The 13,090-nt window shown below is 39.4% G+C and overlaps 1 protein-coding gene across 1 annotated transcript in view; it reads left to right on the top strand.

Moving 5' to 3' along the window:
• Positions 1-315: 315 nt before the first annotated feature.
• The window catches only part of OBI1 (ORC ubiquitin ligase 1), a 46,037-nt gene continuing 33,262 nt past the window's right edge, over positions 316-13,090 (top strand). Inside the window, exons 1-3 of the mRNA XM_079903030.1 lie at positions 316-440; positions 9,835-9,970; positions 12,366-12,457. Coding sequence (XP_079759156.1) covers positions 369-440; positions 9,835-9,970; positions 12,366-12,457 — 300 coding nt within the window. The 5' untranslated portion in view covers positions 316-368. The remainder of the gene's footprint in view (positions 441-9,834; positions 9,971-12,365; positions 12,458-13,090) is intronic.

Genomic DNA, 13,090 nt, shown 5'->3' with positions numbered 1-13,090 from the left:
TCCTCCCCACCCTCCAGGAAAGATCCTGGGATTTTAAATCGCCTTTCTGCATCTTCCTCTCCTCCCTCCACCATTACTCTTTCATTTAAACTTTCAAGATCCTCGATGCCCGTAGCAAACCTCCTTCCTTCCCATTCTCAGGAATCCTGTAGCTCCCGAACCGGGGAGAGTATTTTTCAAACTGAAAAGCAAGGAAAGAAGGAAGAGAACAGCTCTAGCAGCCGCGCGCTGGGAAAGCGCATTTTCGTTGCCTCGACCGGCGCGGCGTGGCCCTGCTGGGCCACCGTAGCCGGCCTCGCGCGGCCTCAGTCGCTGTTAGGAGCCGCGGTCGGCGGGACTTCCGTGTTGGCGGGATTCTGAACGCTGCCATGGCTCAGACCGTGCAGAACGTTACATTGTCGCTCACTCTGCCCATCACGTGCCACATCTGCTTGGGGAAGGTAATGGGTGATTCCGGGCACGGCTACGAATCGGGGTCGGGTGTGCAGTGGCCCGCCAGAGCCGAGGCCGGTCTCTGTGTGTGGCGGGGACGCGGCGCGAGGCACCTGGCTGGTTGAGGACGCCGACCCGCGTTCTCCTTAGGCTGGGGTGGCCACGTCCTGGGCGACGGAGGGAGCGCGCCGCGATTCGTGTGGTCATCTCTGTGCCTTTCGGAGGAAGATGACATCGGTCTGGGGTGTGGAGGGAGGGCGGCCTCACCCGGGCGACTCCGGCGTCGAAGGAGGCCTGGTCAGAAACGAATCCCAGCAATTTACGCCCCTGTGCATCCCCATCAAAGCCTGAAAACACGTTTCCTGGGAGCCTCGCTAAGGTTCCTTCGTCCTCTGCACAAACTAGAGTGTTTTGTTCTTGGGCCTCCAGTGCTGGTTGGAGAGTCTTTTCCATTTCCAAGATCATTTCCTTTACTTAGCCCGGCGTTGGGAGTGGCCTTTGCTCTGGGTTCAGAATTAGAAAAATAAATAGTACGTGTCCCTGAATGACGTTTAGAATGAGAGATACGGTTGTTAATTCCAAGAACGGATCAGTCACGAGGTAGAATACCGTCTTTTTGTGATGCAAGAGGTGCCTAAGGTGTTTGTGAAACTAGGTGGAGAAAGTAGTTCAGAATTAGAAACGGAGTTTTGAAGGTTCTAATGCATTTGTCTCTTTCATTTCCGTTTGTGCCTCCCGTTCTGTTTAAGAAGAACATTTTGTTTTACTACGTAGGTCTAGAAGGGAGATTTTTTTTCCTCACCCTGAATTGTTTTTACGTTTGTGGTGTGTTTGTGCGTGTGTGTGTGTGTGTGTGTGTGTGTGTGTGTGTGTTTACCGCCCCTCCCCCCCACTGAAACTGTAGCCACAGGTTTAGGATTGAGAAATGCAAACTTAATAGAGCAAACATTTGAGTGTCAGCCAATATGATCATTTGATCATCTGCTTTAAGTCTATGTAAATTTCCTGAGTTCAAGAAGTAGTAGGAAGTCAGGCTTGGAAGAAACTGATAACTCATGATATCCATCAGAATGAAATGCCAAGGAAATAGCAGATGTGCTGTGAGAGGATATAGAGATGGCTTGATCCATTCTGACTGGCGAGATCAAGGATGGCCTGTGGAGGGTGGTTATTTGAGCTGGCACTTGCTACCACTGTCTGCATACATAGCTGAGAGGAGGGGAAGATGTTTCAATTTGCTACAGTCTACATTTGGCTCCTGACTTGAAGTTCCCACAGGTTAAGTTCTGAGTGAATTTACTCCCAACAGTAGCCTGGTAAAGGGCTGATAAAATAACCTTCGGAAATAATTTTCACTTTGTTGTAGTTGTACACATTATATCTAGTTTCCTTTAGTTCATAGACTGTCTCTTGCAGTTGTGTTGAAAATGTGTTTTGCCTGGTTGATTTTGCCTACCTATGCTTCCTGTGTTTAACAAAACTGATAGCTAATAGAATATAGTGCTTTGCAGATTACAGAATGCTTTTGTATACATTTAATTATTTCATTTACCGCTCTCACCAGTGCTGTGAGATACATAGGGCTGATTTCCCCATTTTTCAAATAAGAAAACTAAGGCTTAGAGTCTCCAGCGTTTGAACCTGTTACCATTTGTGTCTTCAGTAAGTTACTTCCTAAAAACTCACTTGAACGCATGCATAACAGCAGACACTTTTGGTGTCTTTTTTCTGCCATGTACTGGTTAACTGTATTCTAGAATTAAATGTGATTAATTAATTAAAGGTTAATGATTTGTAAATAGGCATTTGTTTATGTCTACTGTGGAGGCAGAAAGGCATAGTGGTTGAGGGCCCTGAGTACTGTGTTCAGACTAAGTTCTAATCTAGGTCTTCCACTTAATAGTTATACGACCTTATACACATTACTTAACCTCCCTCAGAGCAGTTTCCTTATCTGTACAATGGGAATGATAATAGTATTAACATTCATCCTTGTCTTTTGGGGAGGATTAAATGAAGTAATTCATATGCAGTGCTTAGCATGAAGTTTGGCACTTAATAAACGTTAACCTTTACTATGGACACTGAGGCAGACCCTCAAAATGAGGAAGCCAGCCTTTCCCAGTAAATGTTCTTCCCAGTTGCTTCATGAGACCAGTACACTCACTCAGTGAAGATTTACATTCCCAACAGAGTGGGACCTGTTTGTCCAGGAAATTGCCACAGTACATCCAGAGGTTTTAGCTGGTTCCCTATCCCTGTTGCCTTTTGTATAGTTAAAGCAATTCTGATCTGCTTGTGCTTCTCACCCTCCCACACACAGCTGTATTTGTGGGGTACTGGAGATGATATGGCCTGGAGTAGCAGCGCGTTCCTGATGTTACTTCCATCTCCCTGACACACAGCATCTCCGGCCACCTCTGAGATCTGCCTTAAGGTCCTTCCTGAGTAGCCCTCTTCTGTATAATCATTCTTTTGCTGCCCTCACCATTTGTACCATATAGAATTAGCAGTCTTCATTTTTGATTTTTCTGCAGAATTAGGGGCCATTATTCTTAGAGGTTTACTGTAAAAAAAAAAACCTTGCATATTACTTAAAGAAGATAGGGGTGGTATAGACCTTAAATCTGAAGAGATAAGGTAGATGCTGATTGGAATGGGGGTGGAGGTGGGGAAGAATGCGGGGGTGGGGGGGGGAGGGAGCAGTAGTGGAGATAGTCCAAGTATGTAAGTGGCTAATACTCTGTCTTTTGAATACAAATGTGCTTAAAATTGAAAAGTTTAAACATTTTGCATTTCCTACCTCTGACTCTACCTCAGTCTTAAAGGTGGATTCTCTCTGCCCAATAATGTTTAGCAACCTTGCCAATGTTGTAAGTAAGAGCTCTATGTGGCCTGAATAAGTTGGGTACATCCTGTGGGACAATTTGTATATAACATTTTCTTGCCTATTCCTCTTTGATTTTTTTCCATGCCTTGGGCTAATAGGCCAGCAGGCCAAAGTACAGAAATGATCTAGCCCAGGATATCTGTTCAGTGACATTTGGTCCTGCCGCCAGAATGCTACAGACCAGTTTATCTCTAGATAATTCCAGGCTTTTATCTTTTCAATTAAGATTCAAGCTATGAAATGAAACTGTTGCAGGTAATACTTTTATTGACCGAGTCAGCGTTTTGCCATGAGTGACAGCCAAATGTGGCCCATAGTTAGTTTTATCAAAGGACAGAGGAGGTTCTCAAGAGAAGTGCCAAGCAACTAGGCTTCTAATGCTGTTTAACATTAATATATCATATCCAATTATTCCTCACTTGAGTATGAATCCAGTTTGGGGCACCATGCTTTAAGATAAATATAAATAAACTAGAGTATTTGAAATCATTTGGAAAGGAATTGAAATTGAGGTTGGAATATAGATGGAATGGAATAGTGTTGGAGTGAATGAACATGATAGCAAATCATTAAATAAAGTATTTTCATTTGGAAGGGAATCAAGCTTTGGGTAGCTCCACGATATTAAGATTTGTACGTAATATAATGCAAGCTTTCTGGCTGAAATAATCAGAAATGAAATCAGCTCTCTTAGAATGTGGAGTGTCCGTCTCTTGAAATGTCCAGTAATAGCATGGACTCTTTCCCACTAGGAACACTGTGGAAAAGAACCCTTCTTTCAGGGAGGACTTCTTGCTTTGCTTTCCACACATGTAGTTGATTTAAAATGTTGCAAAGATAGAGCTAGAGACAAAGCCTTAGCAACTTAGCATCCTAACTCTAGGTTGACTAAATTCATTAATCAGTGTTCATTAGGGGCTGTTGATCGGCCAGCAAGCCACCCACCTCAGTACACTGAGCCCATGTTTGAGTCCTGATTGTCTCTCAGTTCCCAAGAGTAGATTTAAGAACCAGCCTTGTACATAATTGTCACAGGTAATTTGCTTTGAAAAAAAGTCATGTGGAGTATATAAATTTTGCATTTTCTCTTTTCTAGATTAAAATAAGCTTGAAGAATGCAGACACTTTCAGAAAAGTATAACAACGTTGTGTCTTAACATGGAGTATAATAAAAATTAACTCAAAAAAGTGTTGATATATCCTAATAATTTTCAAGGTTGGCATATAATAGCTGACATATTTACTTCACAAATAAGATTCCAGTTTATCCTTAAGGCGTTCTAGGTAGGGATAAAGATGGGAGAGGGGAAATGTATTATCTCTCTTTTTATGTAGACAGAAGTGGGGACTTAGACCGATAGGCATTAAGTATAATAACTTAGTTCTCGGGATCACACAGTTTTAAAGTTCTAGGTCCTAAACTCTGGCCCAGAGCCAAATATTTCTTGAAACATAGCAAGAGCAATCCAGGAATTTTATTTTTAAAAGTTTCCAAATTTCTAAGGTTGAGTAGGCGGGCCCCTACTACAATCATTTCTACCTCAGCTTTGTTTTTCAGTCTTTCTAGGTCTCCACTAGTGAAACCCATAAAATTTTGACATAGGTGCCAGAAGGATATTCTTCAGAGAAGAAGGATTAGCTCTAGTCTCTAGTAAAGGTGACAAGAGCAGAGAAGTTGATTGTAAGTGAAATTGCCAGGCCAGTTGGTAAAGTTTATCTACTGCCTTTTCCCTCCAGCCACCTCCATCAGTACAGTACCTCTTTTCTGCAGTCCCTACTGATCCTGGTGTCTTGATCCTTTCAGACATGTGTCTTCTATTTCTTACTCCCAGATTATTATTTACTAAACCTGCTCTAAGGAAGAAAGAACTATTTCTTAGTTGAAAGATCATTCAGTTTGCATGTGTAATGGTGGTTGAATGCTGACTCTGCCACTTAGAACCTGTATCATTATTTCCTTGAGTCTCAGTTTCTACAGCTGAAAATGAATTTGATACTATCAACCCCATTAGGTTGCTAGGGAAATTCATGTGAGTATCCCAGCCCAGTGGTTCTCAATGGGATGGGAGTACATTTCGTTCCACAGAGACATTTAGCAATGTCTATTTCTGATTGTCTTTGGGGGTGCTACTCATATCTAGTGGATAGAGGCCAGGGATGCTGCTAGCTAAACATCCTACAATATACAGGACAGCCTCCCACAACAAAAACTTTTTGTTCCAAAATGTCAGTAGTGTCGAAGTTGACAGACCCTGCCCTAAACCAATATATAACTCCTATTAGGTAAGTCTAGAATGGATATTAATGGACAACACCTTTAGGCATGACTCCTCCCAGGTACGTTTGCTTTTTATGAAAGGGGTTTTTGTGGTAAAGTCTCTTAAAACTGAAACATCTTCAGATAAAAGAAACTACATAGTAGAATTATATATTATAGGGTTAATGTTTTTTATACTTAGGACTGCTTCCTTGGGCCCATTGCAGAGAGGAGAGCCCACTTTTCATCCCTTGCTTTGTCTTCTCTTCCTCTCCTCACCAGCCTCGTGGGGCATTACCCTAGGATATCACCTCAGCATGCTTACTCCACATGAGTTTGGAATTGTACGTGCCACTTAGCTTTGCCATTATCTTCTTGCATTTTTATTTTGTAAGAGTGCTTACTGTGTTATTGCCACAGATCTCATTTGAGAGTAAATTGGATATAAAGTCTAATAATATAGGCAAATTATGACTATTTCTGTATCTTGAGAAGTTCTTATTAAAGAAAATTATTTGTGTATGTGTTTTGGTGTTGTATATAGCAGGATCTGGGCAGAGGAAATGGGTGGACAGGAATTGAAGGAGGGCTAGATTCTTTGTATTTTGCTTCTGTAGGTTATGGTCAAATAAATAACAAGTAATTTGTTTTAGTAGTTCTTTCTCCTTTATAGGTTTCTGTTCTCCTAAGTAAATTTAAACCATTGTCTAGAAATCATCATCTGATAAGTACATGGTCCAAAGAAATGAATTAGTCAACTGTTTCAAAATCCAACACAATGACAATGATAATACCAGGTATTGAACAGTGAAAATGATTCTCCTTTGGGTAACATTGCCAGTGGCTGTTAGCAGACAGAGCCAAGTAGTCTGCCTGTGGTTGTTCTTCTGTATCATTCTGGCAGATTAAATGGAAAGGTTAAACTTTCACTTTTTCAGAATTTGGCAGTGGCCATTGACCTTTTGCTTCTTGAGATGCTTTTAGCAGCATTATCTCAGCCTTTTGTTTTAATACCTCAAAATTCACTTCTATTAATCTTAGAGTATACATTGTATAAGTGTTGTAGGTGGACATAAAGATGAACAGGACAGTGCCCCTGCCCCCAGGGAGCCTGAAATCTAATAGGGAAGGCAGGGTGTAAACAATTTTCCAAGGCCAGTGAACATTAAATCAATGTATAAGAAGTGCCCTTATAAGAATCAGACAAAGATCCAGTTAATTCTAAAAACGATTAGTGAAGGCCTTACAGAAGAGGTAACCTTTGATTTCCATCTTAAAAGATGGGAAGGATTTTATTTTGATTGGGGAAGTTGGGAGGCCAGTGGAACATATTAAGCTAAAAAATGAGAGCCCAGTAAACAAGGAGACTCTATTCTTATTCCTTTTGATGAACATTGGGTATATCTGTGTGGTTGAAGTATAGGTTTTGTCAAGTATTGAAATAGCAGATCAAAGATATGGCTATTTAAGAACCAGATTACATTGTTCTTTGGAAGCTGTACTTAAAACTATGAGCAGGGAAAAAAACGTTGTTTTGCAGGAGAGCAGTGAAAGCTGCTGCTCCATATTTTAGATGGCTAGCTCTGGCATCAGTATGAAAGGTGGACAGCAGTGAACATGTGGAAGCAAGGAAGCTCGGGAGGAGGTCATTGCAATAGATTGGGCTAAGAGAATGAGAACCTGAAGTCATTGAGGTGAAGATGGAAACGAAGTGATAGATGATAAGTAAAAGAACATTTAGAGGTAGGTTTGCCACATTTTGACTATTCTGGGATATACTTTCTTTCCCACGTTATAACATCTCTGAAATCTGGTTGTATTTTACAAGCGGTAGCATCTTGCAGTTGTAATTGGCAGCATTTTTCATTCTTCCTTTTTTCTTAGTGGTAAATAAAATATGGGTATATCTTAAAATCTCTGGCTTCCTAGACTGATATATGATACCAGCATTTGATGATTGATTGGATGGTGAAGATAAATAAAAACGGTGAGTCAGAGACAGCTCTCAGTATTCTAGCCTGAGTGGTGAGGTGGTGGTGCCAGTAACTTAGACAAGAAGCGCAGGATGGGGAGTGAGTGTGTGGAGGCCAGGTTTGGCTTTGGACATGTTATGGTTGGGGCAGCTTTAAGATGCCTACATGGAGTTGGCTCCTGGGCACGTGGATATAGTCCTTTTCTGCTTTCCCCTCCCCTCCCCAGGGATTGCTATGTGGAAGTCTCTGTGCTTACATCTTTATATTATTACATCTTAAGCAACATCTGAATGAAAAGTTTACTAGGTTAAACCATAGTTTTCAGAAGAGGAAACAGATGCCACTGTAACTAAAGGGTTAACCCAAGGTCAAACAGTTCAATAAGTAGCAGAGCTGAAGTCAGCCCCAGGTTTGTCTCTAGAAGCCTAAGCTCTGCCACTTACTAAGGTCCAGTTACAGAGGATTCTCAGGAACTGTTACCATAGAAAACATGTTAACACTATGTGATACATGAGATTGAGAGAGAAAATAGAACTTTGTCAGGTAAGGTGTCCCAGGACAAAACATTAGGGAAAGCAGCTGTACCGCCTCCTGTGCTTTGACTATGAGCATCTGTTCTTCTTCTCATCATACCTACTCTTCCAGTATTACTTCAGGCTTTTCAAGATCCATTGGTTGACTCTATCAGTTTGCTTCCACTCACATACTCAACAGTGTTTGGCAATCCAGCTCTGTACATAAGCCTAATAAATTTACTTTCTTACCTTTCAAAACAACTGCTTTATTCTCCTATTTTCTCAAGTCGATATTCCCTCCTTCTTCTCACTTGCAGCTAGTAACCTCACCTCATATTTAATCACAAACAATAAGCAGTTGGAACATGAGTTCCCTCATCTTTCCATCAACAGATCTTCCATCCACTTTGTATTTGTTCTTGTACCCTCGGTTTTCCCTTTTGTTAAAATGGAAGACAGATCCTCACTCCATATAAGCCAAAATCTGCCCCCTTGTGCTTTGGATATCATTCCCCTCTTGACTTCTTAGGGACTTTGCTATCTATGGCTCTTAATCCCTCCCCCTCTTCCTCCATCATTAATTAATATCCCCTTTTTACTGTGTCATTCCTGTTATCATTTCTTACGCTGGCCATATTTTTATGCTCTCTTCTTTACAACAAAATGTGAAAGAATTGCCTATTCCCTCTGACAAGTTCCCCAATAAATTGAATTTTAAGTACTGTCCTAATAGCAATTACTTCATTCAACAAGACTTTATTGCGTACCTACTGTGTACTAACCTATTTTCTAGGTACCAGGGATTCAGAAATGAATGAGACGAAAGAAGTTCTTGCTCTTACAGAGTTTCCAGTCTAAAAGGGGAGATAAATATAAATTTACAATAAATATGTAAACAAATAAGTAGAAAACTAAAACAGCTTCTCTTCTATTTTCCCTCTGATAAAACAGCTACACAGTCAGAACACCTACATCGTTAACCCTGAGCAGGCCACCTAATATCTTCACACCTTGGTTTCCTTATTAGTAAAGTATATTTACTGTTTATCTCACAGTGTTATTGAGAGAGAGGGAATGCATGGAAAGCCTATTGTAAAATATAAGACAATATAAATGTAAAGTATTGTTATTTGATTACACTGAGTCAAAGATTTGTATATTTGGTGTATTTAAGTATTTCTGTCAGCATTGTTTGCTATTTAGATTGTAAACCACAAGAGCATATGTCATGTCTTTTAGGATTGTTGTAGCTTTCATGCCTCTGGTTTCGGGGACTTTCTAGTAAGAATCAGTGCTAAATTGTTGATTGCTATTGCTCTGTAATATAGTAGAATGACTTGAGGGAAGGATTTCAAGTCTTGAATGTCATATGGGTGATTGGACTAAATAATCTTTAAAGAACCTTCTAATTCTGACATTTCGTGATCCAAAAATAGAATAGTTGAAGGAAAATTGCCCCAGCCTCAGTGGAACAAAATGCATTTTATTTTTGGCAATAAGTGTGGTTTGGAACAAAATAAAACCATTTCATGATGTGTTCAAAGTTTCAGTCTCTATGACCAGATATCTAAGCTAGTATCTGTATTATACATGTGTAAGAAACAATGTGGTAGCACAAGCAGCGTTTTTATGAATCCTAGATATTATACTTCCTCTTAAAGCACCTACTTCTGTACTCTAGAGAAGAGATTTGCTCTAAGCTAAAACTATTGAGATTCTCATTACGACTGTTGCCCTGTACTAAAAGTAATGTTTCTTTTTTCAAAGGTACGCCAGCCTGTTATATGCGTCAACAACCATGTATTTTGTTCAATTTGTATCGATTTGTGGTTGAAGAATAATAGCCAATGTCCAGCCTGCAGAGTCCCCATCACTCCTGAAAATCCTTGCAAAGAGATTATTGGTAAGGGTCTATTTTATAAACATATAGAAATAGATTTGAAACAATCTTAAATAGTGTCTATTTGGAGGAAGACTGAAATAGACAATTTTCAGTGATGTTATTTTGCCAATATCCTACTGGATGGATTGGTCATTTGGCATAATCTGTAAGTGGAGCAATTGAGGAGCACAAAGCACCATGAGAAGTCTCAGAGCCTCCTGGAACTTCCGTTCTGGTAGAGGCTGTGCATGTGGACCAAAATATTAATGGTTTAAAGCAGCAGATGCTAACAGTCAAAAACAAACAAACAGAAAGGTCCACAGAGTTTAAACAGGGAAGTTCAGCTAGGAACATTGAGAAGGGATCCATGACACAGGTGGCCTTTAAGATGGAGATTTAAGGATGGATAAGTTTTCAAATGGTAAAGATGAGGGAGGGCATTTCATGCAGGGGGAATAGCATGCACTACAGTTTAGAAGTAGTAAAGTAAGGCATGTTTTTGGAAATGATCAATAGTCTAGTTTGGGTCTGACTGTTGAAGTAAGACTGAAAATGTAAAATGAGACTCTATTTTTATTTTTTTAACATCTTTATTGGTGTATAATTGCTTTACAATGGCGTGTCAGTTTCTGCTTTATAACAAAGTGAATCAGCTATACATATACATATGTCCCCATATCTCTTCCCTCTTGCATCTCCCTCCCTCCCACCCTCCCTATCCCACCCCTCTAGGTGGAAGGGAGGGAAATCACGGAGCTGATCTCCCTGCACTGTGTGGCTGCTTCCCGCTAGCTATTTTACATTTGGTAGTGTATTAGAGCAGAGCATCTTGAGTGACAGACTAAATCTGGGAACTGCTGTGTGGGTGAGAAGGGCGAGGTGGGCATGATGGTCTGAGCAAGGGGATGGCACAACCCAAAATGTGTGTAAGGAGTATCACTCAGGGGATGTGTGCAGGCTGGGCTCCAGGGGAGAAACAGGGCGTGAGTAGGTCAGGTTGGACGCGCTTGCCCAGGTGAAGGAGAGTGTGATTCTGGATTAAGGGAATAAAAAAGAACATTCAGTGCTACAGTAGTGTAGGTAAGAGGGGGATAAAACTTGAACTAGAAGATTCTTGAAAAATAAAGCATTTAAAGAGCTTTTTTAGTGTTATTTCTCTTAGATTGTTAAAATTAAATGATTTTTATTTGGTTTTGCTTTAGGAAAAATTGAAAGTGAATTCATGATAGCATGAATCATAGAAAAAAACCTTTCAGAAAACTTAAGAAGTCATTGTCATAGTCCCAAGTTAGGCAAAATGGACTTAACTAAAATTTTTATAATGGAAAGGAAGGTATATATGCTGGAACAAAAGAACAACCAGTGGAACTTTGGAACTAAGTGATCTGAAAGGGGAGTCGGAGCTGGCTCCAAGGTTTCTTTCTTGAGTACCTGGATGGAGTCTGATAGAGGAATATTTCTCTGCTGTGCTGGAAACTGGAGTGTTAACCTTAGCCTCTACTTTTCTACCTGCACTGACCTTTACCAGGAGTCAGGTCTTTCCTTGCGGAATATGAGTTTTGTTGATTAAAATAATGCGAATGTTTTTTCCCCAGCTTCTTTTCACATCCCTTCTCCCTCCTTTATTCATTCATATGTAAGTGATATTTCATAAATTCTCTCAAGTAAAATGGTTCATCCATCCTGCCATTTGGATAGAACATCCTGAAAAGAATATCTGTATATGCCTTTGCTATCATGATGCTGAGAAGTACAAAGAAGGTAACCACAGCATAAGTGAAGAGCTCTCAGGAAGAAAACATTTTGAGTGTGTTTGTGTGAGTTATTATGGGCATACAATTAGTGCTGTGATTTATAATCGATCGCAACTGGGTTGTTAGAATCAGTGAAAAGACACATTAATCTTTTCAGTTGTGTAACCACATATGTTTGAATGAATACATTGGTTATAATAATATATATCATAATATATGTATCATATGTGATATATACAGATAATAATATGTATTTGATAATTATATCATGTACAGATAATATTGATAATATTTATACAACTTATTGGTTAGCTGTAAATATAATCATTGATTTTATCATTAACAGTTGTCTGGTACTCAAAATTTGCAGTCGTCCAAATGTGATCATTAATAAAATATAGCCTTTGCCTTCATTGAGTTTAATATAATAAGATACATAGGTAAGTAAACACAACATGATATTTTACTGAAGGTATTTCTTACGGTGTTATTTATCTTTTCTCAGGATTAAAGTACAGAAGAGGCCTAGGCAGCCCACGTGGTTATAAGGAAAAGGGTAGAAATTAAGCTAGAGAACTATATAGAACAATAAGAAAAGAGTTCATTTTAATTGTCATTCTACCCAAATCAGAATGAAAAGTTAGCTTTTTTTTTCCCTATAGGAGGAACAAGTGAAAGTGAACCTATACTGAGCCATACAGTCAGGAAGCACCTTCGAAAAACTAGACTTGAATTACTCCACAAAGAATATGAGGTAAATAATAATTAAAATGTTAAATGATGACAGCATTGAATTCAAGGTAAAACTGAGCTATCAGTCCCTGGACTTCTTAGAGTAAGCATCTAATGAAATCTTATTTTAAATGCCAGTTTAAAAATATCTTATTTGATAAATTTTTTCTTTTTCCCTTTCCTATTTCAAATAGTGGAAGGGAACAGATGGAAACATTTCGGTTTTTTCTTTCTTTTAATTTTAAATTTGTCCTCAACAGAAACATTGTTTTGTAAGTTATTCCCTCAAGAGGTGGGAGATAAAGGAAACTCCCTTGTAAAAGTCAGTCTTCCAGCCCCCACAAGGCATTGTGAATGGTCTGGCAAACAGGGACTATAACCGTCATTCTGTTTTTGTTTCTACCTATAAATTCACTGCTAATTATAAGTCTGATCAGTTCTGGTAAAGAAAATATACTTATGTCAGCTACCAGCAAAGAGATTTTGGTGTGAGATATGCTGTTTCCTAATTCTTTTTTTTTTCCCCATGTAAAACAGTGGGTTTTTTTTTTAAATAAAAATTGTGTATATTTAAGGTATATAACATGTTTTGATATACATATACATGGTGAAGTGATTACATCAATCAAGCTAATTAACATAGCTGTCTCCTCAC

This window comes from Stenella coeruleoalba, assembly GCF_951394435.1.
Source record: "Stenella coeruleoalba genome assembly, chromosome: 18".
NCBI classification, from domain to species: domain Eukaryota; kingdom Metazoa; phylum Chordata; class Mammalia; order Artiodactyla; family Delphinidae; genus Stenella; species Stenella coeruleoalba.
This window is presented reverse-complemented; position numbering and strand designations above follow the sequence as displayed.